Raw genomic sequence first — 27,871 nt, forward strand, 5'->3', positions numbered from 1 at the left:
GGCGGAGGCGACGGGGTTGCCGCGGCAACGGGGGCGGGGCGAGGCGGGCCCCGTGGCGGCGGCGGAGCGGGCCCGTGGGACCGTCCCGGCCCAGGTGTAGGGCGCGATGCAGCTACGGCACGTGCGGACCCTGCTGGCCCCGCAGGTCGGGCCGGGCTGGGCCGGGCTTGGGGGGGATCAGGCCGCGGGGGTGCGGGCCGGGCCGGACCGGGCCAGGCCGGGTTGGGGGGAGCGGCCCTGACCGGTCTGGGGGGCGTAGCGGCGATGCTGAGGCTGTCGTGTGACTGCTGAGCTGTGTGTGCCCAGCTGCTGAGGAGTGTGTGCCCGCTGAGCTGCATGTGCCCGCTGGGGCTGTTGTGTACCCGCTAAGCTGTGCGTGCCCACAGGACGGGACGGCGCGGGTGACCTGCATGGCCTGGTCCACCAGCAGTGCCCGGTTTGCCGTGTGCACCGCGGACCGCGTGGTGCTGCTCTACGACGAGCAGGGCGAGCGACGTGACAAGTTCTCCACCAAACCGGCAGACGCCAAGGTGAGTGGAGCCGGGCCGGGGCCGGGGCCGGGGCATGGGCCGGGCAGCACTGGGGCAGCCGACCTTCCCGCGGTCACACCGACCCTCTCTGCAGTACGGCAGGAAGAGCTACGTGGTCAAAGGCATGGCCTTCTCCCCGGACTCCACCAAACTGGCCATCGGGCAGACGGACAACATTGTCTACGTGTACAGGATTGGCGAGGAGTGGTGAGTCTGCGGTGGGGTCCAATACGCTCCATTCCGCCCTGCCACGGGCTCCCTTAGCCTGATGCTCGCCCTGGCACACGCTGCAGCGCCCGTCACCTGACCCGCAGGGAGTCACGCAGGTGTCCATGGGGAGCAGCAGGTGAGGTTTCCTCGGCAGGGCCCTTGTGGAGCCCTGGCTGTGCATGCAGCTAGCTGGAGCCTGTGTTGCCATCGTGTGTCACAGCTGTGGCACACAGCTGCCCCACTGCAGCCTCATTTGCTGGCAGGAATAGTGCTAACAGCACTCAGAAAGGCAGTTCACCAGAATTTTGGAAGCTCAGAAGCTGGGGTCTTTCTGATTTTTTGCCTAAAGTTTTGATAGACAAGCAGCATTGCAAAACTTCATGGGCTCTGTTTGGCAATATCAAACCAGACTGCATATAAACAGTAGGGTGACCAGAATGCACAGTGTTGCTGATAGTAATTTTTGTTCATGTTTTTCTGCAGGGGTGACAAGAAGGTGATATGCAACAAGTTCATCCAAACGGTGAGACCCAGACTTCTGTTTGACTCCATTTTCTCTGGCATATGTAAGAAAAGGAAATGAGAGGTCTCTCTGCTCATACTCACAGGTGTACTTGGCCAAACTGTATTTAACCTTTAAAGATCCTAAGAGAATCTCTAAATTCTGAGGCACGTATTGCTCATCAAGCTTCAGAGGTGTCCTAATGCCTGGGTACAACACAGTAAATTGTTGAACGATCAGTGCAATCAGTTACAAAACTTTGGGGACTACTTCAGGCATCAGTGGACAGAATGTTTTAAGGGAGTTGAAAGGGAAAAATAGGAGACACTCAGAGCCCAACTATTTTTCACAGGTTGGCAACTCTAAACTCCAAGATGCCTTATTAAACAAAATGTAAAGTGTGCAGAATTCAAACTGCAATTTACACATGCTCAATTGCCTCAGGTTTGTGATTTCAGTCAGGTGTGCTCCTTGGCCACCATTGTGTTCTGCTCCTCTGGCTCTGCCTGCCTGTGTCAGAGAACAATCTCCCCAGTAGGCGTTTGCCAAGGGTTGCCCCGCGATCTGTCTGGAAAAGGCAAAGGTGTTATGAATTCCTTGCACAGAAAGCCATCAGAGTGAGAAAATACAGTGCACTGACTACTTCTACCTTCAGAGGCAAAGCTCCAGCAGCTGCTCAAGGCTTTCCAGGCAAGTGCCATCACACCAGGACCCCCATATTCTCTGTGTCACCGAGAAAGTTCTCTGCAGCTTAGGAGGACTCATCCTCCATGGCCAAATCCCCAGAAGACATAGACAGAGCTGCTTCTGATGGAGTTGCCCGGCTTTCTCAAGCTGCCTCTCAGGTGAAGGGCAGCCTCAGCCTCTAGGTTGAAAGTTCACATCTCAGAGTTGGGTCATAGCCTACGACTGTGGCTGCTCTGACTGCTCCGGGGAGCCCAGGGAATTCTGTGTCTCTGGCAACAGGAAAGCTGCTGGTCAGCCTCTGTTTCTCTATGGTTGAGCTGCTGCACTGAGTGGTCATGAGAATAGAGTGTCATGAGGAAAAGAGAGTAACAGGGGCTTGGTGTCCATTTGTCCGTTTCCTGACCAGGGTGGCTATCCCAGGTGTGGGCACCTTTAGCCTCCCTGGAGAGCTCTTTCCTTGTGTACTGCTTGCTGCTGGCCCCTCCAGCTGTCAGCCCATTGGGGGCCTGCTCACCTCTCACAAGCTCAGATGCTGTGCATGGCACATGTACAGGTTTTTGTATTTTTAATGTAGAAATTCAGTCATTTTTTTCTCTCATTCTCCTATTTCTCCATGCCTTTTCTGCCATTTGTAACACAATAAATCCTTTCTTTTTTCTGGTGCTATATGTCTGGGGTTTTACCACCATGTCTGGCTTTCTCCTGTAACTAAATACTGTTATTTACAAATTTTTGATATGTTCAGTCAATATGAGAGATCATTTATTGAGCCCTTTCCCTCTCCTGCCACTGGGCACTCTTACAGTGATCACAGTGTGTGATCACACTGGCAAGCCAAGCCTCCTGCTCGAGAGCCAGGAAGCAATGAGCACATCACCACTGTGTGAGGCTTGTTCCCAAGATTTTGTTGTGTTAGACTGGAAAACAAGACTCTGTCAGATAATGAGGGAAATACACAAATTCCTGGGAAACAGGGGTAATGAAAATGGGTCTTGGTCATTGGTTGGACATTTTAATTATGAACAGTTTGGTCATCTTTGGGGCGTTTTGTTGCCTGATTGTAGCTAAGTTTGCTGATATGGATGATCAGAGCAGGGATGGAAGATGAGATGAATAAATGAGGGTGTATATGTATCTTAAGCAGTCCCAGATGCTTAAAATGGGACAGAGAGCCAGTGAGGCTGGTGCTGGTGGCACGGTGCCAAACACCAGCCGTCTTACGGACTAGAGTTCTGCAGGGTAGATGTGAAGGGCTTTCATAAACTTTCTTGGCCCTCTGTTACAATTGAGTTTTGTAGTCAGCTTTATTCATCTTTGTCAGGAAAATTAATCCACAAACACCAGAGGTTTATGTCCAAAAAGGAGACAGAGGAGTCCTGTTACTTTATTCGAATAAAGGGAGAGGCCATGGGTCATTCCCCTGGGGTCTCAAATTTTTGGAGGATGAAGCCTCCTATTTATCCTAATTTTCCGGCCGCATTTCCCTCTCTCTTTCCCCATTGGCTGAGGTAGTTGAGGGGTACAGACTTCCTGAAACCTAAGACTCCCTTCTAACATATACCTCCCCCCCACTTTTTAAATTCCTATAGAGTTTATGGTTCTTCCCATTGTTTCTTTCATCTCTCGGTATCCAATTTCATTTATCAGCAGACCTACAGACCTTTGTGAAGACAAATCTCTTTCATTCCATTCATCAGTGGAATCCTTCCCATTGTTTCTTCTGTCTCTCAGTGCTAGTTGTATCTCAGTGCTACCTGTAGCAGGCCCACCACTTGTTTGTGAAGACAAGTCCCCCATTCCTTTCATCCTGACCCCACCTCAGATTTGGTTTGGATTTAATGAGCCTGTTTCTACCTGACCTACTTGGTAGCATCTTATAACCATTTTATGAATAATAACTCAGCACTGAAAAAATAAAGGCTATTTCTTATTCATCAAATGAAGATCCAACAGACAACTATTCTCATAGCTATTACAGAAGTTGGCACAGTCAAATTATTTTTTATATTTTATACTTGTTGCAAAAAACCTTTTAAAACAGCCATGATTTTATACATTCACCAATAGTATGTGGCAAGCCAAGCACCTGCTCAGTAAGTAATACTTTTAAAAGAGCTCTAAACTGAACACATCCGTATAACTTTGTTGCCCTCCCATAGTCCTCCTGAGCTCAGTTACTTTGCCCCAGCTCTAGTTTAAGCTTCAGCATGGAGTAAGTCTTGTCCAGTATCTTCAGCTACTGTAAGGCCTGTCCAAATGCCTCATCTCTCCTGCCTGAGTGGTGTCTGTTCATGAACTATTTTATGTGGCAAAGAGCAGGAAGCTGAGTAGGATGGAGCTCTTACCTCTCTTTTTACCTCTTCCTTTGCAGAGTGCTGTGACCTGTTTATTGTGGCCAGCAGAGAATGTCATTGTCTTTGGTCTTGCTGAAGGAAAGGTAGAGAAACTTGTTATTTGCATGACTTTTTTTCCCTTGCTGGGTGTGCCAGGTCTGCAACTAGCTGCGCTGTGGGGTAAGAGCCATCACTGGGTGCCACAGTAACAGCAACAGAGGGATTACACCATGGATTTGAATTTTCTGGTTCCCAGTTAGTCCCAGGAGGTTCTACTAGATCATTTGGCTCTTTCTCCAAGCCTTTTTTGAAGTGTGAAGATGTGACTCCAACTTTTCCACTTTAGAACCTACTGGAAGGCAATGAGCTTCCTGTGATTTCTTTCACTAGTCACAAATTGGGAAACCTCTGGGAATGTTACTTACAGTGGGGGAGATCCACAGACAAAAGCAACATTGATAATTTTCTCTTTCTCAGGTTCGTTTAGCAAATACAAAGAACAACAAGTCTTCCACCATTTATGGGACAGATTCCTATGTGGTCTCACTAACTTCCAAGTGAGTATGGCATTGCTTTGGCCTGCCCTGCTTTGGCTCGGTCTCGCACCTGCTGCTGGCTTGGCATAACTGGGACCAGTGTGGGAGGTTGACAGTGTCCTTGCTCTCAGTTACTTGTCAACATAATAACCTGCTGTGCTCTCCAGAAGGAATTCCTTCCTAAAATCTGGTACCTGGCTGTGCCACACTGGCAGGCTGGTTGTTCCTCAAACAGTTGAGGATGAAAGTCTCCGTGAGCTTACTTATATACCTTGATGTATTTGAATCTGTGACTTTATAAGGATTACATTTGTCAGCTTCATCTAGCTAATAACCAACATTAATCATGGTTAAGGGCTAAAAAAAGTAAGAACATTCTGCCAGATAAAACTCCCGACAAGGCTATAATTAGGAAAATAACCATAAAGTGCAATTTAAAATTATTTTAATTAATAAGATTTCATTTTAACTACTTTAGTATTCTTTATCCAAAAAAAAATGAAGATATGTCATGGTCCTAGGAGTGGAATTTTCACTAAATGCTGTCATTCTGGTGACAGATACATGATTGTTGGATTGCTATAGTGTCCATAGAATTTGTATTCTGTTCTTGCATCTTCTAACCTTCATTAGAAAGTGTTTTTCTGGGTACATGATCTTTGGCCTGTTTCTTCTTCCTTGCTCTCTTGTCCATGCTTGTGTCCAGGAGTACAAGACATCAATGCTATAAACAATGGACTTAGGCCTGGAGTGTTTGCCCAGATGTTTTTTGTCTACATTATGTTTCTTTTAGGGATTCCCAGTATCATAATATCCAGCCTCACTTCTGGAACAGTTCCAGTGCAAGAGCTGTTTGATACACCTTGCTGGAAGCACTTGTGAGCAGAGTCATTATTCCACTGAAGGTCACTTAGCTTCTCCAGGTTTCTAGTAGTAAAGAAAGTTGTTTATTGTGATTTTACATGGTGAAGATACTTAAATGGTCACTCTCCTTTCCACTCTCAGTTCTTATGTCTGCTTTATTTTACAGACACTGGTGCAGGTATTTGATATTTGTCTTGTCTTTGGAGAAGGTTCCTTTCATGAGGAACATCAGTGATGACCCTGGGAATGGCTGCTCTGGGCAGGGAATTGAATATAAAGGTTCAAGTCCTACTGCAACATTGCATCATCCTGTCTGTGTTTTTCTCTAGTGTGTCGGGGAAGGGAATCCTGTCTGGCCATGCAGATGGAACCATAGTGCGCTTCTTCTTTGATGATGAGGGCTCAGGTGAATCACAGGTATCAAAGATCCTTTTTCAGTGAGCGAAATTCCTGTTTGCACAGCCTGTGTCCCAGCTCAAGAGCTCAGGAAAGGGATCAGGCTGTGGAGGGAGTGCAAGGCTGGAGAGAAACTGCAGGCTGTGCTTGCTAGCAAAGGTTTTGGGAAGCATTGGTGGAGGCAGAACAGTGACTAGATGCTTTGGAATACACTAAGGGCAGTGGTAAGGGGGGAATTCATGTTTTTGCGTATGAGGCATAAGGCTGTTCAGGTGTCTGGAAAGATCTGATGTTTCAGTGTTCAGGAGAATGATGCTCGAAGAGGTAGGGTTCCATGGAATGGCTACTGTTGTCTCCACACTAAGCAGTGTGTAGTTACCACAGTTAATGTTGAATCTCGGCTCACATTTTGCCCTTGGACACCCAGCATTTCTCCTGAGCCTCCTGCTCCTCTGTGCCAGGAGTCTCTCTGTGCTTCAGGCTGTGGTAAAGGAGATGATGTTCTCAGATAGTTTTCTTCAGCTGAAGCAGTTTGAGCATGGCTGCTCTCTGCCGTGATATCTTGAAGGTCCATCTATACTCTGCTGTGTTGGAAGCTCAGTCCCAGTCTAGTTAATGGTATCAGTCTTCTTACTGGCATCAGTATTCTTCTCTCACAGTTAAATGAATGTAATAGTTGATACATCCCTCAGTTCTGGTTTCTGTCTTCCCACAGACTGAGCAGGCAGACAATGCTGCCCCCATGAGTTGGGCTTTACAGAAGGTCCCATACTGGTCCCACTGGAATAGCTGAGTACAGAGGCCAGCTAGGGTTTGGGGCCATTCACGTGTTCAGGGTGTTCTTGTCTGTTGCAGGGTAAGTTGGCAGTGCATCCCTGTCCTCCTTATGCCCTCGCCTGGGCTTCCAGCAGCATTGTGGCTGCAGGTTGTGACAAGAAGATCGTTGCTTATGGGAAGGAAGGCAGTGTGATTCAAACCTTTGACTACAGCCGGGACTCGTCAGAGAAAGAATTCACCACAGCAACCACCAGTCCCAGTGGCCAGTCCATTGTTATTGGCAGCTATGATAGGTACCATGTACTTGATGGAGAATTCTCCTCTTTATAGTCCTCCCTTTGTCAGCCACACACAGTTTTTCATGTCTCTCTTACCTCTTCTCTCTCACAGGTTACGGGTTCTGAACTGGAGCCCACGCCGCAGTGCCTGGGAGGAAGGCAAGCCCAAAGAAATAGCTCACCTATACACCATCACAGCTCTGGCGTGGAAGAGGGACGGCTCACGGATCTGTGCGGTTTGTATCATCAGTCAGGAAGCCTGAACCGTCAAGTCCTACACCAGGGTCAGCCTTATGCATGTTTGTGCATGGAAACAAAGTGGTGTGGTACAGGGAAGGCTTTGAACATGGTCATACTGATGTGGTCACACCGTCGCCCAGGGGTGCAGTGCAGATGCTGAGGCCAAGACCTTATGCTAAGGAGCTGCTGCAGTCGGGTGTGCGAGTGTGAAGCTATAAAACCTTGTGGCTGTTGGTGTGATGGCTCACTGGTTTCAGCAGCCCTTCTCTTTTCTCAGAAGCATGATGAGAAAAGGCATAGCTTCTCCAGAGCAGTCTCAGGAGAATTCTTTCTTCTGGGTACCTGTGAGAAGCAGTATACAAACTGACCTGCTAATTACACTCTGTGTTTCTGTGCTGTGTGTTCAGTTCAGTGTTCTCTTTCTTCTACTTTCAGCCACCGAGCCTTCTCTAAAATCAGATAGTTCTTTAAATCTCTTTAAATTAATCTTTCTGCATATTTTTCTCTAGTAACTTGAATAACTAAAACAAATTATTTAGGAAAGATGTTATTTACGACTTTTCTTTAATAGTTTTTGCATATTTTTGTGTTCAACAATCAAGAATCCTTGAAATATTTTCAGACCAAGAATTACTGAATATGTGAACAAGTATTTTCAGAGAATGGAAAAGGGCTAAGGGATAGGAGATCAGTGGAAAGAATGTGGATGATATAAAGAAAGAAGGGTGAAAGGATTCTGCTGGAAGGGAGGAGAGACTGGGAGTCTGGGAAAGGAAGAAGTGGGAAACTGAGAAGAATAATGGGAAAGATGAGGATAAAGGTGGTTTTTAACCCCACCTTCTCCTGTCCCAGATTCATGCCAGTGTTTGGTAGTCTCCATTTTTCTGAGAATGGCTCAATCTTTCTGTTGTCTCAAGAAGGTCAAAATAGGGCTGGTCCTCCTGCATCTAACCTTGTCCTCCAGAACAGCTAGGGCCGGTGTGTTTATGTCTGACCTCTGATCCTCTTCATGTAAGCAGGGTCTGAAATATCTCTCCTTAACAGAGTTCATTGACCACATGATGTGTTTTTGTCCCCAGGGTACGCTGTGTGGAGGAGTTGAACAGTTTGACTGTTGCCTTCGCAGAACCATTTACAAAAATAAATTTGAAATGACATATGTGGGACCGAGCCAGGTAAGAGAATATCTAATAAGGTATGAAATTCCTGATGAAAATGGCATGTTTGCCAGAACTAGACATGTTTGGAGTTCTGCACCACCTGTGGTTTGTTCATACCAACTTGTCGAGAAAGGCTGGGTGGGAATTGGCTGGGATAAAAGACCGTTGAGGTTATTTCCTACCTTGTGAATTTCTTTGAGGTACCTCCATGTCAAGTGCAGACTCCTGAAGGGATTTAATTCCAGCCAAATTTACCTTGTTCAAAATGAGGCAGTAAGGGAGAGCTGGCAGTCTGGGCACCCCTGTGCAGTCAGGGGAGAGAGTACAGGACTCTTCAAAGGGGGCTTCTCCTTGGGGGCCTGAGTGGGCCTCCAGTTAAGCTAGTAACTTGTAACTAGTAACTTGTAAATGGCAAAAGTAAGAATCCCGCATGTCTACTACAGCTGTCATCCCATGCAAAAGGAATGGTCAATTTTTTTAAAAAAGCAGAGGGAAATGATGTGAGGGGATATCCAAATATCCTAGTATCATCTACTGCCTAATCTTCCATGGGGCAAGAAGTCTGCGCTGTTCCTCTGTGCATGGCCTCATGTTGCTTTTTCTCACTTTCTCTAGGTCATTGTGAAGAACCTCTCAACGGGAACTCGAGTTGTGTTGAAATCCCAGTATGGTTATGAGATTGATGAGGTGAAGATCCTGGGGAAGGACCGGTACCTGGTGGCCCATACCTCAGACACATTACTGCTGGGTGACGTTAGCTCCAACAAGCTCAGTGAGGTACTGGAAAATCTGTCATTTCTGGAGTGTCAAATGTTTAACTTCATAACTCAGAGGATATGATTTCTGCATGGGAACAATACCTCTATTTTCCAAGAATCATAGAATAATTCAGGTTGGAAGGGGCCTTGGGAGGTCTCTTATCAAACTTACTGCCCAAAGGAAAGTCAGTATTACATTCAGATATTGTTGCTCAGGTCCCATGGTTTCTCTAGTCCCCTGTTCCAATGCTTTACTGCACTCATGGAGGAAAGCCTTTTTCCTAAGTCTTGTTGGTATTTTGACTGCTGTTTTATGGCCACTTTTCATCCTTTCACTCCATATCTGCCAAAAAAAGCCTGGCATCACTATATTAGAGGTTTCCTAAGCCTTTTCTTCTCCAGGCTGAAGAAGCCAAATTCCTTCAGCCTCTCTTCACACTGTAAGTGCTTCACTCCCAACCATCCTGATGGCAGTCTGCTGAACTTGCTCCAGTTTATCGGTCTTTCTTGTACTTGGGGGCCCAAATCTGGATGTTTTACATATATACATTCCAGAGGTGAATGTACAAATCTTAGTGTGTTTAAAAGAAACAAAATAAAAAACCATCAAAAACCATTCATGCCTGCATCCTGTTACCACAGCTTATGCCAGTGCCATTTCTGGTACCAGACAATTCACACAAAATCATCCATCCCCTGAGCCTCACAGTGCACTGAGTGCTGAGCCCATGTGCTGAGCCTGGAGAATGTGGGCCATAGGCTAATGTCTGATGAAAGCATTAAATAGGCTTCAAGAACATACTTGCTTTGTTCACAGAGGCATCACATACTTTTAATCAGACTGATGGTGAGCTAATCAGTCTCTCTTGGAGCAGGAGCTCTGACTAGAGATTTGAGCTGGAGAACGCTGAGACTTGGTAATATAACCGAGAATTTGGCCAGAATGAAGCTCCTAGATTTCTCTACATCTTACTGTGCAGAGTTTTTCTTTCAATTGCACAGCTGTACTCACTTCTCAGAAAGAACAGGGCTGTGAGGTGTCCATTTGCCCTCTTGCTGTCTCACTGGACTTCCGTTGAAGCCGTAACTTGGAGTTCATTCTGTGAGGGAAGAGAACTGCTGTAGCCTTGGCTTTCAGTTTTCTGCTTCTCTGGCCACTTGTCTGTTGTTACCACAGGAGCTACTGTTATCCAGTGATCTGCTCAAATTTCCAATCAGTTGTTCCCCACTGGCACTATGCTGATCAGCTGTTGCTACCATGACCCTAAAAAACAAAAGGGTTCAACTACATGTGGTGTGGAGATGCTGCTCCCACCAGTGGTAGCAGTGATTCTGTGGCTATGATTAACAGAGGCAAAGGAGCTGTTTGGGTGCTTCTTGTAGTAAAGCTGGTCTGGGGAAGGTGGAGAAGGGCCTGTGAAGGAAAGGGGTATTGGGAGTACCTTGGTCACACAAAGGCCTCTTGTTCGGAAGGCAGTAATATAATATACAAAGAGAGCTGGAGTCTGAAGCTGAGTCTAAAGAAAGGAGAGGAACGTGTGGAATTTGCAAGCTGAGAATGACTGAAAAACAGTGTTGGCAGCTAAGGTGATGGAACACAATTCCTTGTGCAGTGTAACTCTTGCTGTCTGTTGTGGAAACCGAAAGCTGGACAGTGGACCCCAGCATGTGCAGACTGGTCCTGGTGGAGCTGTCAGCCTGTCAGCCTCACCCCATGCCGTTGCTTTGCAGGTGGCCTGGCAAGGATCTGGGGGGAATGAAAAGTTCTTCTTTGACAACGAAAACGTAAGTAGGATGAGACAGAATGCTCCCCATGAATGGTGTGTAAAGCTGTGTGTGCACCAGCAAGAAAAGTGTCACCTGCATTTCTGGAAAACCCTGTTTCTCAGCAGTTTCCTGGATTTAGCCTCTTCATGCAGATCCCAATCTGCTTCCTCCCTGTACTTGCCTTTTCCACATGCCAGGTACAGAACAAGCTCAGTGTGTGGACTGACAGGTTAAATAAGTCATAATCCTGAAGGAGAGAGAAGCAATAAAAGAGCAATGGCCAGAGAGGGTGTTAGAGATACACAATACAGCTATCATGGGGAGAGCTTGCCTGCTGCAGGACTGGTAGGCCCACAATTAAAATCCCCAATCTTGAGGAAAAGCTGTCAGTCACAACAAGAAGCCAAGGACAGCTCCTTAGTCATCCCAGAGTATTTAAATTTAGATTTGTGTGCAGCAGAGTTCTTTTCTGTACCCCTCACTGGCAGGTATGAGTGTTTATGTCACTTGACTCTTAAGAGTGTACTCCCCTCTCACCATCAGGTCTGCATGATTTTTAATGCTGGAGAGTTGACACTGGTGGAATATGGAAGCAATGACATTCTGGGGTCTGTCCGCACAGAGTTTGTGAATCCTCATCTGGTCAGGTAATGGTTACATCTGCCTCTGTAACCAGCACAGGCATTTAGTAAAGTGAGCTCAGACATACAACTTTGGAAGTGTCCCACTCTGTAGAATGCAGCCCCCAGACACCCACTTCTAACAGTGGCCAGTGATGGGTTTAGTGGCCAGGTTATTGGCTGTCAGGTTTTAGAAGCACAAGAACCTCTTTTCCTCTGATCTTAGTGCAGCCTGCCATGGCTGTTGCTGAAGAGGGACCTCCTGTGCATGTTCTCAGGCAACTCTGCATCCAGCTAGTCCTGGTACAGCATCATTAGGGACTCAGTTGTCAGCAGGACCTCCTCTGTCCCTCTAAAATTCTATACCCTTTGTTCTGATTTAGGAGAAGGGAGGATCGTGGGCTGCTCAGAGCAATGTGACTAGTAACTAATTGTTATTGGGGACCCCTACTCCAGAGGGGTAGCTTCGGTGGGGGGAAGCCACGGATCAGAAAGCTTTATTTTCACTTGAGGCAGGTATAGGTACTAGGCAAGTGTCACAGGTTATAGAACTGCCAGAGGCGCCATGTGCTCAGGGAAACTGCAGGGAAGTCAGGGAGGGACTATGTGACTCAAAGGAACTTTGAGAGTAGTGAGAGTAACAGTCATTCCCTTCAAATCACAGTGTCCGTATCAATGAGAGACAGCAGCGAGGCGTGGATGAGAACAAGAGACTGGCTTACCTGGTAGACATCAAGACTATAGCGACAGGTGACTGTAACCCTCCCTCCCCTTTTTTGCTAGCCTTCCTGATTCCTTTTCATTTTTTGTGCCAGGCAGCATATCCCTGAAGGTCCTCTGTGCATTCCCTCTACCAAGCAGCAGATTCTTGAAGTTCCCCTTTGCATTCCCTCTGCCTAGCAGCAGTCTGCTGGAGACCAGGCTGTCCTACTTTCGGCAGGATGCTGCTTGTTACAGACACAGCCATGGGTGTCTGTGACTGTGTCCTGGACCCAGACTCTGTGTTGCCTGCATTGCCCATGAGCTGTGCATGCTCATAGACAGTAGGAGAGAGTTGCTGCTGCTGAGAAGGCATCAAAATAAAATGTCACTGCTGTTTGGTGTTCATGTCAGAGTGTCTTTGCTGAGGGTCTTGCCCTCAATAGGTCCCAGGCATCTAATTCCCCTGGCACAGCTTTGAATGTTGAGCACTTTGAGATACATCAGGTACTTACGCAGTTTCCTTTCTTTCCTTCCCAAGTGGACCTTGTTGGTGGCTACAACGCTGGCACGATCAGTCATGACAGCAAGATCGATTGGCTGGAGCTGAATGAAACAGGCCACAAACTGCTCTTCAGAGACAAGAAGATGAGGGTGAGGCAGGCACCTCAGGCCATGTGGCAGGATGGCATGTGTGGGGAGAGGTAGAGACAGATATGCCTGAATGGAGGGAGGGAGGTGAGAAACACATGTGAAATACTCCTGATTTTTCACTTACTGCTCCTTTGAGGAAGATTGACCGTATCCAGATTGCATGAGCTGGCAGTGTTGCATTCCTGAGTCACAGCTAATGCTGAACTTAGTTCCTAGACATTTTGCTTCATCTCATCACACCTGAAAATGAAAATCATAGATTCTTCTGCGGTACATATGTCTATGGTATTCAAAAAATCATGTCAGTCGGGTGAAGCCCCAGTGACTGGAAAAAGGGAAACATTGTACCCATCTTTAAAAAGAGTAGGAGGGAGGACCCTGAGAAGTGCTGACCTGGGAGCCTCACCCCTGGGGTTTGGAAGATCATGGAACAGATCCCCCTAGAAGCGGTGCTAAGGCACATGGGGAACAGGGAGGTGATTCAGGACAACCAGGGAAGGTAATTCAGGACCGCCAGCATGGCTTCAGTGACAGCAAGTCCTGCCTGACCAACCCAATGGCCTTCTCTGATGGAGAGACTCTGTCAGTGGACAAGGGAAGGGCTATGAGTGTCATTTATCTAGACTTCTGTAAAGCCTTTCACACAGTCCTCCACAACATCCTTCCCTCTAAACTGGAGAGATGGATTTGATGGGTGGACTGTTTGCTGGATAAGGAATTGAGTGAACAATCACATCCAGAGGGAAGCGGTCAACAGCTCAGTGTCCCGGTGGACCTCAGTGACAAGTAGTGCCGCTCAGGGGTCTGTATTAGGACAGTGTTATTTTATATGTTCATTAATGATACAGATGAAGGGATTGAGTACACCCTCAGCAAGCTTGCCGATGACATCAAGCTGAGGGTGGAATGACACACCTGAAGGACAGGGCCATCCAGAGGAACCTGGACAAGCTCCAGAACTGCACACATGGGAATCTCATGAGATGCAACAAGGCCAGGCATAAGTTGTGTGCTGGACCAATCCCCCAGTGAGGGCAGCAGGGGAGGATGGATTCTGTTCCTCTGCCCTGTTCAGGTGAGACCCCATCTGCTGTGCTGCTTCCAGCTGTAGGGTCCCAGCACAGGATGGACATGGAGCTGCTGGAGCAAGTCCAGAGGAGGCCACAGAGATGGTCAGAGGCCTAGAACACCTCTTCTATGAGGAAAGGCTGAAAGAATTGTGGTTTTTCATCCTGGAGAAGAGAAGGCTCCAGGGAGACCTTGGAGCCCCTTCCAGTGCCTAAAGGGCCTCTGAACGAGCTGGAGAGGGGCTTTGGACAAGAGCCTGGAGTGAGAGGATGAGGGGGGGATGGCTTCCCACTGCCAGAGAGCAGGGTTAGATGGGATATTGGGAAGAAATTCTTCCCTGTGAGGGTGCTGAGGCCCTGGCACAGATTGCCCAGGGAAGCAGTGGCTGCCTCATCCCTGGAAGTGTTCAAGGCCAGGTTGGACAGGACTTGGAGCAACCTGGTCTAGTGGAATGTGTCCTTGCCCATGGCAGGGGGTTGGAACAAGATGATTTTTAAGGTTCCTTCCAACCCGAACCATTCTGGGATTCTATGATTTCTCCATCCATTTTGTTACAGACTGAAATAGGGACTTTCTTGTTCTCTTTTGATAGGTGTGTCATGAGACTAGCTCAGTTCTCTCTTCTTTTTCTCGTCCTAGGTGAGGACAAGAACAAGTCTGGGACTTTTCAGTCATAAGACATCATATATATATAACAAAGTTATGCCATGTGTCAGGTTACACCTTCCAAACTGTTACGTTTGTTTTTGGGTAGTGTGTTCTACAAACAACCAACCTCTCACCTTATTGGCAGCAGTCCTTGCAATGGGACTGTGCCTGGGATGGACAGTTCAGCCCAAAATTGCAGAGGAAGGCCCTTCTTGGTCCCTTAGTTTGTTTCCGTTAAGGACTTTAGAGCCCATTTTCCTGTTCCAGCTCTGCAGCTGAGAAGGAACTGAAGTAGCACAAGGCATCTGCACCAAGCAGTAAGGGAGGCAGGAACATGCTGCTTAAAATGCTGCAAGGGTTTATAAAGGTCTTATAGCAATGTGTAAATGAGATTTTAGGATGTGTGTCTTGGAAAAAGTCTATTTCCTGATGGGTAATGTCTCTTTACAAGATGCCTGCTCAGATGTTCCTGCGATGTTTGTGTGAGCTAGCAGCCCAGCCACAAGTCCAGCTGAGCCTGTTCTCCTCTCCCACCTCCAGCTGCAGCTCTATGACATTGAAAGCAACACCAAGACGACCATTCTGAACTATTGCTCCTATGTGCAGTGGGTCCCAGGCAGTGATGTTGTGGTTGCTCAGAACAGAAGCAGTCTCTGCATTTGGTACAACATCGATGCTCCAGAGCGAGTCACCATGTTTCCTCTGAAGGTAAAAATCCGGAGACTTTGTTTGCCTCCTGCAGTTTCTTTTACTTCCTCATGTGTGTGGGAGTAGCAAGGATGGTATGGCAGAAGGGAGACAGAAGGGAACTGTTAGTTTCTTACGGACAAAATGTGAGCTCATTTGTCAACTTTGTGGCAGACATTTCTGGCAGAAGATGGAGCAAGGAGCTGCTTCATGGCTCAGTCTGCTCAGTGCAAGCTCATTCAGAAGAACCATGACTGGCAGAGCTGTTGTGGTGCTGCCCTCACATCCCTGCAACCCCACATACTTCAGGTGAACAGGGGAGTATTGACTGCTGGTACTCTTTCTAGGGGGATATCGTAGGCTTGGAAAGGAGTGATGGAAAGACTGAAGTCATAGTATCTGAAGGGATCACCACTGTGTCCTACACCCTGGATGAAGGCCTCATAGAGTTTGGAACTGCCATTGATGATGGGGATTATCACAGGTAAGTGCTGGATACACCAATGGGGATGGCAGGTAGCTCATATCACATGCCAGACACCTGAGAATCAGTGATCCGTGAATGGCAGCAGCACAGCTTTCCAGAGTTGAACTTCAGACTCTCAGCATGATGTTGATGCCAGGTCTGGCTATAATGGACATCAGCCCTCCAGGAGAGGTTATTCAGCTTTTGCCTCCTTGCAGCTTTGTGGTTTCAAACTCAGGGAGAGACTGGCCAGTCTGGTCCCACAGACGCAGTAGGGCTTTGCTGAAGGTAGTTGTCAATTAATTGCAGTGAATAAGAGTGTCTCCAGAGCAGCCGCATGTGAAGTGGTGCTTGGGTGCTTTTACTGCTGCCCTTCCAGGGATGGTGGCAGTATTATGGAAACATCCAGGAGCTGTGGAGAGTAAAAATTGACTGCCTGAAGTGGTCATGGCAGCCACCTGGGTACTGCTGACACTGTTACAGGGCTTTTAAAAGCAACCAGGGGAGTGTTCATAGATAGCACCGTTGCATCTTCAGAGACATTTTCAGCAGGGACTTGTATCAGACACAACACTTTAGACTTGTCCCACACTGCTACAGCCTTCTGCTGGTCATCTGCCTCTAAGTGCCTTAGCCCAGGTAGGAATAACCTAGATCTCTGAATTTTCCCTTGCTCTGTTAGGCTCTGTGTTACACTGTCCTCTTCAGAGCTGGGCACAACCAGCTGGCTTTGTTTTCAGTGCCGCTCTGGTTACGAAGATCCTGTCTCACATTCTGGGGTTTTCCTCAGAGAGCTCTTCTGTCGCTGAAAGTCTGCAAATTTCTCTATCTCAAGGGCTACTGCATTTTTGGAGACGCTGGAAATGTCCACAGAGACTGAAGCCATGTGGAAGACTCTCAGCAGACTGGCTTTGGAAGCGAGGCAGCTGCACATTGCAGAGAGGTACATCACATTTTTATGGCTTCAACATGCTCTTCGCTGAATCCCAGAAACCAGGGTCTGGCTAAAGATGTGGCTCTGTGTATGGTCTGGAAGATTCACTGCATTGGAGACTTACATGTTCTCTATGCCAGGCCATGACTTTGCTTTTTCATCCCAGCCGGTAATGCCAGAACCAGGGGTGGGAAAACATCTCTCTGTGGCATAAATTTTTGTTGATGGTAGCCCAAAGCTGTGTATAGCAAGGACTCAGAGAGTTGACAGACATGAACAAGCTCGAGGCATCGCTGAAGCCTGGGGAGGTGAAACATGAGCCTTGGTCATGCTCCTGGATTCTTCCGTGGAGGAGGGCTAGAGGGTACATCTGAACATAGGTCTTGGCAAAATCCTTCTCTTGAAGTAGGGCTACCCTACCTCTCCCATTGTTGAGCTGGGTCTGCTGCCTGGGTTCTGATTTTCTTTTGGACCAAAAGTGGGCAACAAAACCCAATTATTGACTAAATGCTTTGCATTTTCCAGGTGCTTTGCAGCTCTGGGAAACATGGCAAAGGCTCGATTTCTTCATGAAACCAATGCCATTGCTGACCAGGCAGCTCAGGAGCACGTAAGTCAAACTTCTCCTGCTCTGCAGGGCAGCAGTCTTCCTGTACGTTATCTTCTGTGTCCTTGCCCACCAGTGTCATGCTACAGACCAGTACCTTGTAGAAACTGCTGACATTGTCTTCCATTCACAGCTGCCAGGTCCCTCTCAAGGCTGGCCATTTTATACTGTCCTGGTTTGTCACTGCTATGGTTCTCAACTGTCTTTTGTTTCTGTAATGACCCAGCCTCCCCCTGCAGTTCCCTCCATGTTCCATTCTAGAACCTGTCCTTTCCCTCAGCAAACTGAACTTGCTGCTGTTGTCTGCAGGGTGGGGATGGCACAGACCATTACCTGGTGCGGGCCCGCTTGGCCATGCTAGACAAGAACTACAAGCTGGCAGAGATGATCTTCCTGGAGCAAGTGAGTAAAGGAACAAGGAGTGTGTGTGCCCTATGCTGTAAGAGGATAGGAAGATGTTGCTTGTTCCTAGGAGAAGACTTTTCTCCATGAAGTAGAGGGAGAACATATTCCTTGTTCTGAGGTGTAGGATTACCCTGAGATGCACGAGTGTGAGGGAGGATGTATATCCAAGTAATGGAGACAATGCACTTTTTCAAGTGTTTTCTGCACATCTAACCCTGCCCACTGTGAAAGCTCCATGGCAATGTGTCTGCTCCTAACCTGGAGCATTCAGGTTTATGCTTTGCTTTCTGACACAGAACGCCACAGAGGAGGCCATGGACATGTACCAGGAGCTGCACATGTGGGATGAATGCATTGTGGTGGCCAAGGCCAAGGTACAGAATATTACTGCACTGGGCTGTGGGCTGGTCTTGCTTGGTAAATCTTCTGGTTGGGAGTCCATTCAGGGTCTGTGTTCTTTTCACCTGCCCTACCTTGCTTCTGCTTAGAAGGGCTCCACGTAGAAGGGAAGGTTGCACCGGTGTAAGTACAGACCTGGATGAATAGGGATAAAAGCTACTGAGATTGGTTTAGGAGTATCTGTGGCTTCAAAAAAGAATGGATAGTGCCATGGTACACAGAGGTGGCATTGTAGTTTCTGATAACTGGACAAGAGGCCTGGTGCTATGACCAGGTGTTCAGAGCCTGCAGGATGAGTGGGACAATATCTCATCCTACCCAGGTACACCAGTTCTGTGTTTCTCCATAGGGACACCCAATGCTGGAGAAGTTGCGTCGGGGTTACTACCAGTGGCTGCTGGATACCCAGCAGGAAGAGAAGGCTGGGGAGGTCCAAGAGGGACAGGGCGACTACCTGGCAGCCATCAGCTTGTATCTGCGGGCGGGGCTGCCAGCCAAAGCAGCACGGCTAGCCATGAACAGGGATGAGCTGCTCACCAATGGGGATGTCATCGATAGGATCTCCACAGCACTGATCAGAGGGGAACTGTATGAACAGGTGAATGGCCCTTCCCACTGGGCTTTCTGCTTAGGGGCATCAGGGCCCTTATGCCATCCTCTGTACCTGTGAGACACAGGGGGACTGAGCTGGAAGGTAGCAGAGGTAATTCTGTGTCGATAAGTTTGCAGTTAACATTTATGAGGAAATCCTCACTGTATCTATTGTACATGCATGACATCTAGAATTACTGTTATTAATCAGGGAAAAGGTCACATCTGATTGGCAACATGTCTCCAGAATACAGAGTGTAAGTAATAGTTAAGGAGGCCCTTAGGAAGGTGGGAATCAATAGGAACAGAATTGTGAATCAAACCGAAAACTTGGTATCACTATGGAAATGTCAGTGCTTCTTCATATCAGAATAAAATACAGCGTAAGGATAGTCTAAATGGAAAAGTTAAGGAAGCAAAACAAAGGAATTGAAGACTGTCTGTAGAGCCATGAGTATCATAAAGAAGGGATATGATTATTCTCTGTGTCTAATAACACAAAAAAATTGAAAACTTATTATTAGGTGACAGTTTTAAAACCAAAAGGTGTTTTCCCCACAGCACATAATCATGTTAATGTAAGAAAGAAGTGCTGAGTCTGCCCAGTGCTCAATATCCTGGCCAACTGGCCTCTGGCAGGTGCTTAAGAAAGGAAAATAAAGAACAGGGCAAGCAAATATAGGGTGGCACTTCGCCTAGTGTGTTTTCGTGGGGTCCAGCAGTTTGCAGCCTGTAATGTACCTGAACAGTTCTACTTCTGTGTTTAAGAGCTCTTGACAGATTTTACTTCCATGAGCTTGTCAAATTATTGCTTGAAGCACATGTAAATTTTAAGTTACAATTTTGGCTATGAGTTAGCCAGCTCAGTTAGATGTTGTGTGAAAAAAGACACTGCTTTTTGTTAGCTTGTTTTATGTCTCCTTTATAAATTACATTTCTCTAGTCTCAGTTTATCTTCAGCATTTTCTGGCTATTTCATTTTGACCCAAGAGAACTTTGTGCTTTTCCAAATCTGTCATTTTTTCTTCAGCTTTCAGTTGAAAGAATAACTGGAGCTCCCAGCTACTGGATGGTGTTACCAAAAGTATAAACAGTCCAAAAGTGATTAGACAAGTAATGGAGGTAGAGTCTGTCAAAAGCCATTAAATACGATGATGTGAGGGCATCATGACACAAACTCAGGCAGCTTCTACTGTGCAGGTTGTCAGAGATGGACAGATAGAGGAAAGGCTGGCATATACTTGCTCTGTTATTACAGTCCTTCTCTAGATACGTGGTCTTGCCACCATTCAAATACCGAAGGGAATGAGCCCTTGGTCTGCCAGGGTGGCTGTGCTGTGCTGGGGTCAGTCAGCAGAGAAGACAGTGGTCTTGGCACGTGCTGACTTTCTTAGAAGTTCCTTAATCCCCATGCCCTTGGTTAGTGGGGAAGGCAGAGCTGGTGCAGGAGTGTGTCTGGAACTGGTAGGGTATGATGATGTGGGGGGTGGTGGCTCTGGAAACTGGCAGCTTGTATTTGTCATTAGGCTGGAGACCTGTTCGAGAAGGTTGGGAATCCACGGAAGGCTCTGGAGTGCTATGGCAAGGGCAGTGCCTTCCTGAAAGGTACTGTGCTCAGTATGTTCCTCCCCTTCATCTCCAGCAGGAACCTGGGTACTCTGGCCTGGTGGCAACACGAAATATTGCCCTGGAGCCTGGAGATGCCTGGATGCTCTGCAGTTTCCACCTATCATATCATTCAGTGTATTTTCACTTAGTTGTACTTGAACATGCAGTCCCAGGAGAGTGTCTTGTTCCCAAGCCCTTGACCTTGCTGACTGCACCAGCATGGATTTGACCCAGCTCTCCACAGGGTCCGGGTTACTGGGTAACCCATTGGAGCTGGAGTGGCTGAGACAGTCGCCATTCCCCTCCTTCTGTGCCAGATCCAAGGCCCATGTTTGCCCCACAGTTCTGCTTCCCTGCTGGCCTCAGCATGACAGCTCTTGTGTCCCCTTACAGCCGTGGAGCTGGCTCGCCTAGCGTTTCCTGCAGAAGTTGTAAAGCTGGAGGAGGCCTGGGGAGACCATCTGGTGCAGCAGAAACAGCTGGATGCTGCTATTAACCATTACATCGAAGCCAGGTGGGAGCAGGGAAAGGCTGTATAAGCAGTAGGATACTGGCAGGGTATGAAGTTGATACCTTTGTCTCTATAAGCAAGGGGTTTGCCTGAGTGAACCCCCACTACCCCGCTTAGCAGTGCCCCGCTTGCTTGTGTGTGCCAGCCATTGATGCCTTCCCACATCTCTCCCAAGGTCTTACAGTGCTGATTGTTCCTCCCTGCTGTCCCAGTTCTTTCATCCCCCTCAGTGCTGCCAGTTACTCAGCTCCTTTATGCTGCTTTAACTCAGGAAGCTGAATCAAGCAGCAGAGTGCTCTAGTCTCCCTGGCATAGTGTAGCTAGAGGAGATGCCTGCTGCCTGGCTCTAAAGACCGATGGGTTTGGTGCTAGGTGCTCAATTAAGGCCATTGAGGCAGCTTTGGGAGCCCGGCAGTGGAAGAAGGCCATCTACATTTTGGACTTGCAGGACAAACAGACAGCAGCCAAATACTACCTCAAGATTGCCCAGCACTATGCAGCTTTACAGGAGTATCAGGTGAGGCCACAGACCACAATCACCACTTCTCTGTGTGTCCCTTGGGTATATTGAGTGTGGTCTTTTCCTGGCAGGTTGCAGAGGAACTATACATCAAAGGAGGCCAGACCAAGGATGCCATTGACATGTACACGCAGGCCGGGCTCTGGGAACAGGCTCACAAGGTAGAGCCAAAGCTTCTGGGAACCTCACCCCACTTGGTGAGATGGGTCTTCCATCAGGAGGTGGTAGTTCCTTGTGCACCAATACCTGATCAGCCAGTACTCTTCCCAAATATGCATGCAGGGCCATCCAGTAGCAAGCAAGAAATCTGTTCCAAATATTCACATCCTGACTTTGGCCTTCTCTCTCTCACAGCCCTATGTGGGTGCACCTCTGGCACAAATGGCCCTCTCCTGTATGCTTTGTGACAGTGACAAGTGACTGCCCATTCTTTGCAGAGCATATAGCATGGATACCTGTTTGTCAGATCAGAAGGAAATTGGTTTTCCCCTTTTCCTTCAGTGTGATGTGTCAGGAAATTGCTGTTCATTTTCTCCCGTGTGTTCCTTTTGGCAGCTGGCACTCAAGTGTATGAGCCAGGAGGACGTGACTGTGCTGTACATAACCCAGGCCCAGGAGATGGAGAGGCAGGGCAAGTATAAAGAAGCAGAGAGGTGAGTTTCTTCCAGTACTGGTAGCAGTCCAGAGACTGAGTCCTGAAAAATTTGCTGTAGTGAGGAGGAGCCCTTTCCTGGGTTAGGAGTAGAATTTGGGACTGGGGTTTGGAATGGTCAGAGGAACTTTCTCCACACACGGAGAACTAAAGCTGCTATTTCAGGATGTGGAAAGATTTCAGGGACTGGTCATGTCCTCGGCTGAGCCATTTGGATATGCTTGTGTTCCCAGGCTGTATATCACTGTGAATGAACCCGATTTGGCCATCACCATGTACAAGAAGTGTAAGATGTATGATGAGATGGTTTGCCTAGTAGCCAAGTACCACAAGGACTTACTCGGAGATACTCACCTGTACCTGGGCAAGGTGAGTACATCTCATGGCAGGGGATCAGCTACACCAAGCAGGGGCAAGATTGTTGCTATGAACAAGTATTTGAGATCACTTAAATAATCGGTGGCAAGGGTATGAGCAAAAGTCAGGTTTAATATTAAGTGACAAAGCACAAGAAGTTCATTGTCAGGATTCACTCTACTACTTACAGGACAGCTAAGACACAACAAGGGAAAACAAGCAACAACAAAACCAAACAAAATCCAGGCAATCAAAACAGAAATGAACTGAGAACTATTTAGGGGCAGGTGTGTGTGTGTGTCTGTGTGTGTGTGTGTGTGTGTGTGTGTTTAGGTACATGTGACAAAAGTCAGTGTGGGCAAGGATAAAAAGGAACACAGCCTAAAAGCTTAACAGCATTCAAACTTAAGAGTACTTTAACTTAACTTACACCTTTGTTGCAATAAGGAGAGATGCAGATTCCCTGGGCTTGTGCAAAGGAGACCCCTTTATTGCAAAAACCCAGCCTTTTTAAGCAGTTAGCCAGTTATCAGTTTACATAGTTTTGAGGCATAACAAACATAATTCAACCAACCACCATACACCATGATGTGAGCACGCAACAGTCATGCAGCATGTTTTTCTACCCCTAATTCAGCTGTGTCTCTTTGCCACAGTTCTTTTCTACTTAGCCAAAGTAACAGGCCTGAGTCATGAGTTTACAAAGGCAACAAGGCCTTTGGTTTTACCTATGTGCAACACACCTTAAGCCTAACAATTTAACATAGGAAAACATTTCACTTACACCTAACTTCATTTATAGCTTAACAACAATCTAACAGAGGAATAACACTTAACAGCATTTAGCCTCACTTAAAACTTCCAAGTTATACTTAGCAACTCAGCAGAAGGGTAACACTTAGTAACACTTAGCTTATAACTTATGTTTAACAACTTAGCAAAAGAAAAACACTTGGCAGCGTTTAAGGAAGTTTATAACTATAACTTAACCTTGCTTACAGGCCTAACTTACTTAGCTATCCAAGGTACTTAAACATCTAAGAAAGCAGCATTTCTCCCAGATTTAGTGTAGCATACGGGCACATTTATGCACCGAGACAGAACGAGTCAGTGCCTACAAGGTACCTGTGAAAAATTCCCCTGAGAGGTCAGTGAAATACTCACTTCAGATGCTTTTGCATCTCCTGATGGGTGAAGGATCAGCCCTCGAGGAGTGGGGGTATTGACCCAGGACACATCATTTTTCGGTGATCCTCCAAGAATAGCAAACCTGAGAGTTTGCTGGCTCTGAGAGGTGTTCCACTCAGAGGGAGATTGCTGGTCACAGCCTGCTGCGGTCCAGGAGGGCTCAAAAGGGTCTCATTTTGGACTGCTGTTTATAAGACCACAAGAGAGTGGGCTTTAGTCATAACAATGTTTCATCCTGGCCACAGTTTGGGTCAGTATTTCCTTTGAAAGTGTGACAACAGGAATGTTGTGCCATTCAGGCCAGAGGAATATTTTCCAAGGCTGGTCATAAGGAAAACAGAAGCTCATTAGACAACAGCAGTTCCTGGGAGCAGACAGTGTTTCTGATAAGCTCAGGAAGAGCTGAGCCCAGGTGCTGTTTTAAAGGCCAAGGCCTAACAAGCATTTCTCAGATCACACTGCAGCCTAGAAAGGAGGAGGGGGGAATGCACTACCACAAGTGTCACTATCTCATTGCCTCTGACTGCAGGAGCTGGAGGCAGAGGGGCGCTTGCAGGAGGCTGAGTACCACTACCTGGAAGCCAAAGACTGGAAGACCACAGTGAACATGTACAGAGTGAATGACATGTGGGAAGAGGCATACAGGGTAATAATCCTTCACATCTCCCCACCTGTGCAGGGGTCAGGTTCTGGCTGTGGGATCCTGGTGGGAACTGCTTTGTCTCTGTTCACTGCAAGATCAGAACATTTGGTGTACACTACTCAGCCTCAGAACTGCCCCAGCCCTGGAGGCCTATGGGCCACCCACTCTGTGGCATTGAATTCCAAAAGCAGGTTTTGACCCTTGGCCTTTCTGCTGTACTGCCTTCCTCCAGGCACTGCTCTGCCCCTGATCACTGCATCCTGTTGTACCTCAGAGGTGTTGCTCTTGCCACAGCCCCCCCCAGCACTGCTCTCCTCAGTGTGGCCATGGAATGCTGGGGTCACTTCTGCTGTCCAAACAGTGATGTGGGCTGTGCTGAGGCAGCAGCTGTTCTGCTCCGCCATACATGCCTTTGTCTTACTCTCCCACTCACCAGAACAGTGGTGGTCACAGAAGGGTTCCTCGGGAGGGAACAAATGGTTTTGGTGCTCCCTCATGCTGGCAGGCAGCATGTGAGAGGGGCTCAGTCCACTGAAGGTGAAACAGATAGGCTGGGTTCTTCCTTTTCTTTGGACAGGTGGCCAAGGCACACGGGGGTGCAAACTCCCATAAGCATGTGGCCTATCTGTGGGCAAAGAGCCTGGGTGGAGAGGCAGCTGTGAAACTCCTCAGCAAATTTGGACTTCTGGAGATGGCCATTGACCATGCAACAGACAGCGGGTATGCAGGTGCCTCCACCCAATACTTCCCTCCTCTCTGCCTAACCAGAGAAAAAATGGGTGGGCCAACATAACTCTGTGCATGTGGTAGCTGCAGGTCCAGAAAATGACGTCTTCCCACCCCACCATACTTCACACAGGCCTTTCACATCCTTGACACATCCCATTTCCCATCTTTGTGTCAGTCTCTCAAATGCCAAGTCTGAGCTGGGCAGGCAAATGCAGTTTGTCCCTTAACCTGTGCAGGGGAAGGTTTGTGAGAGGCTCTGAGCATGAGAGGAGGTACTCCTCATGTCACTAGAAGTAACTGCCTGCCACAAAAGCTTTGGCCCTGCTCTGCAGCTGGCCAGGTGTCTGCCTGTATGGCTATTCATTACTGCTCTTCCCGAGGCTCACACATCTCTCATCTTCTGCCTTGGGCTCTAACAGCAGGTGTGAAAGAGCCAAATTTCCTTACTGGGGACTCTAAAAGCTCCTGGTCAGGAACAGGAGGAACGGGCAGTGCCAATTCATGTGCAACCCCTTGTATTCCCCTCTCTCCTCTGCCAGTCTCTTGTGCTCTACTTGATGTCTTGTTCTTGATGAAGGCATACTCTGACAGCACAGAGTCCTCCTCTCTTTCATTGCAGGGTCTTCGAATTTGCTTTTGAGCTGGCCCGCCTCTCCATGAAGCAGAAGATGCCAGACATCCACTTAAAGTATGCCATGTTCTTAGAAGATGAGGTAATTTTCCCCCTGGAACAGGTGCAAGTTCTCTGTCCCTCAGGTAACTGAGCACTTGTCCCTGGGCTGCAGCAGCAGTCACAGTTCTGGCTGCAGTCGTTGCATATGCAAAAGGCTCCATGATGACAGCCCCAAGCTCCAAACACCTTTGTTTCATAAATCCTCCCTCCCTTGCGGTAAGTAAAGGAGGTCATGTGATGATACCAGAACAGGAAGGTGTGCAAACAAATCACTTCCTCTCTTCTAGGGCAAATTTGAAGAGGCTGAAGGAGAATTCATTAAAGCTGGGAAGCCCAAGGAAGCCGTGCTGATGTAAGTGTCCTCCACATCCTGGCCTTCTGCATCTGCTCTCTCCATGCAATGCCAGCCTGATTGCCTCTCCAGCATTGGCCTGCTCCTTGTCATCCCTGTTACATCTCATGTCCCTGTTACATCTCATCCCCCCAGGTTTGTGCATAACCAGAACTGGGACGCTGCGCAGCGTGTGGCCGAGGCTCATGACCCAGACAGTGTGGCTGATGTGCTTGTCGGACAGGCACAGTTTGCCTTTGAGCAGAGAGAGTTCCAGAAGGCAGAGGCCTTCCTCCTGCGAGCACAGAGACCTGAGCTGGCCATAAAGTACTATAAGGTGAGTGCAGTCTGTAGTAACATCATTGCCTTCCTCACTGGACAAGAAACCAGTTCAGATGAAGGAGTGAAATTCACCTCCCAGCTCTCTCTGTCAGCTTAGTAGCCAAAGAGAAACCATTTGCTCAGGGTTTCTAGAGGAACTTAATTCTGGCCTGAAGATTGAACCAGTGGATTTCACATCATAGCTTCATGCTCTCACAGTTCCTGGAGGATGTATCCTGCCAGAATATGGATGGTCCTCAGGGTAGCACAAGTGGGTGCATTTGGAGACTTAAGTCCCCATTCCACTGAGGTAGCTGGAATGGATGAGTGTGTTCCCCTGAGGTAGTCAGGGTAGGTGGGTAGACACAGGTGCCATTTTGGGGGAGGAAAGAATTGGGTGGTGCTGCTGTGGTTATTTCTTCTAGTTGGTTCTCTGGCAAGATGGCATGAGGGGATAGATGTGTTATGTGGTGGCAGGAGTGTGGGGGATCCTGGTGAACTGGTGAAAACTTCTTGCCATTGTGCCTGTGCAGGAGGCCGGCATGTGGAGCGAGGCCCTGCGGATCTGCAAGGAATACATGCCTAGTCGACTGGGAGAGCTACAGGAGGAGTGTGGCAGAGAGGCTGGCAAGAAAGGTTCCAGGTAAGGAGTGCTGTGGTCAGGCTGCAGGAAATAGCCTGGTAGCTCTTCCCCATGGCCATTTTGCTGATGCCTTACAGAGACAGCCTGATGGGATCCCTGACATCCACTTGTTTCCTTCTTGAGGACTCCGGACTTCTTGCTGCATAGGTTTCCTATCATCCTTCCTTATTGCTTTGGGAGGCTTTTTTCTGCCATCCAAGGTCTCCTACCCACGTGGCTTCTTGCCGCACTTACAAATCTCCATGGTCTCCTGTACTGCCATTGCATCTCCCCAGGGTCTCTGGTCAGCTCTCTCCTCAGCACTGTTCATGTTCTCTGTCACATGCTCTGCTCTGTCTGAGGTCCCTGCTTACCTGTGCTGTGCACCTCCCTGCCCACATCCTACACACTGTCTTCAGGATGTCTGGCAGCATCCCAGTCCTGCTCACAGCCTGCATTCCTCCCTGCAGTGGAACGGAAGGGCTGCTGGAGCAGGCGTGGGAGTGGGAGCAGGCTGGGGAATACGCCAGGGCAGTGGACTGCTACCTGAAGGTGCGGGATCCCAGCAACAGTGTCCTGGTGGAGAAGTGCTTACTGAAGGTACCGTCGGGGGCTACGATTCCCTTCACCTGCTCTTCTGCCTGGAAGCTCCTCCACAACCTGAGTGCACCTCAGAGATCCCTCTTGCTGCAGGGCACAGCCTGCAGGCTGCAGTGACTGCAGGGCTGAAAGCCTTCATAGCTGTTCTCTTGAGCATGTCAGGCTGTGCTTATCCTGCATGGTGCTGCCTTCCTTATTCTGGCACCATTGCCTGTGGCAGGCCCGTTCCTGTGTGCCCACAGCTCCCTGCACTGAAGAGCTGCACTTTTTGACTCGGCCCTTGCTAGAGGAGCACCTTCT

General features: G+C 48.1%; 1 protein-coding gene across 3 annotated transcripts in view; it reads left to right on the plus strand.

The window, feature by feature from the left end:
• The first annotated feature begins 40 nt into the window (after positions 1–40).
• Positions 41–27,871, plus strand: part of IFT172 (intraflagellar transport 172) — a 38,284-nt gene continuing 10,453 nt past the window's right edge. Inside the window, exons 1-36 of one of the 3 annotated variants that reach the window (XM_048298972.1) lie at positions 41–145; positions 387–530; positions 625–737; positions 1,224–1,263; positions 4,301–4,366; positions 4,740–4,819; positions 5,992–6,079; positions 6,914–7,128; positions 7,226–7,349; positions 8,433–8,528; positions 9,129–9,290; positions 11,003–11,056; positions 11,582–11,685; positions 12,323–12,408; positions 12,899–13,011; positions 15,268–15,435; positions 15,762–15,898; positions 16,716–16,823; positions 17,340–17,424; positions 17,731–17,823; positions 18,123–18,200; positions 18,575–18,823; positions 20,343–20,421; positions 20,818–20,938; positions 21,308–21,452; positions 21,527–21,616; positions 22,011–22,108; positions 22,341–22,476; positions 24,182–24,298; positions 24,873–25,015; positions 25,644–25,737; positions 25,985–26,049; positions 26,185–26,365; positions 26,883–26,992; positions 27,116–27,139; positions 27,442–27,571. In XM_048298972.1, the coding sequence (XP_048154929.1) occupies positions 107–145; positions 387–530; positions 625–737; positions 1,224–1,263; positions 4,301–4,366; positions 4,740–4,819; positions 5,992–6,079; positions 6,914–7,128; positions 7,226–7,349; positions 8,433–8,528; positions 9,129–9,290; positions 11,003–11,056; positions 11,582–11,685; positions 12,323–12,408; positions 12,899–13,011; positions 15,268–15,435; positions 15,762–15,898; positions 16,716–16,823; positions 17,340–17,424; positions 17,731–17,823; positions 18,123–18,200; positions 18,575–18,823; positions 20,343–20,421; positions 20,818–20,938; positions 21,308–21,452; positions 21,527–21,616; positions 22,011–22,108; positions 22,341–22,476; positions 24,182–24,298; positions 24,873–25,015; positions 25,644–25,737; positions 25,985–26,049; positions 26,185–26,365; positions 26,883–26,992; positions 27,116–27,139; positions 27,442–27,571 (3,975 nt within the window). In that variant the 5' untranslated portion in view covers positions 41–106. The remainder of the gene's footprint in view (positions 146–386; positions 531–624; positions 738–1,223; positions 1,264–4,300; positions 4,367–4,739; positions 4,820–5,991; positions 6,080–6,913; positions 7,129–7,225; positions 7,350–8,432; positions 8,529–9,128; positions 9,291–11,002; positions 11,057–11,581; positions 11,686–12,322; positions 12,409–12,898; positions 13,012–15,267; positions 15,436–15,761; positions 15,899–16,715; positions 16,824–17,339; positions 17,425–17,730; positions 17,824–18,122; positions 18,201–18,574; positions 18,824–20,342; positions 20,422–20,817; positions 20,939–21,307; positions 21,453–21,526; positions 21,617–22,010; positions 22,109–22,340; positions 22,477–24,181; positions 24,299–24,872; positions 25,016–25,643; positions 25,738–25,984; positions 26,050–26,184; positions 26,366–26,882; positions 26,993–27,115; positions 27,140–27,441; positions 27,572–27,871) is intronic. The other 2 variants (XM_048298973.1, XM_048298974.1) reach the window with 2 other exon arrangements.

The sequence above is a fragment of the Corvus hawaiiensis genome, chromosome 3 (assembly GCF_020740725.1).
Source record: "Corvus hawaiiensis isolate bCorHaw1 chromosome 3, bCorHaw1.pri.cur, whole genome shotgun sequence".
NCBI classification, from domain to species: Eukaryota; Metazoa; Chordata; class Aves; order Passeriformes; family Corvidae; genus Corvus; species Corvus hawaiiensis.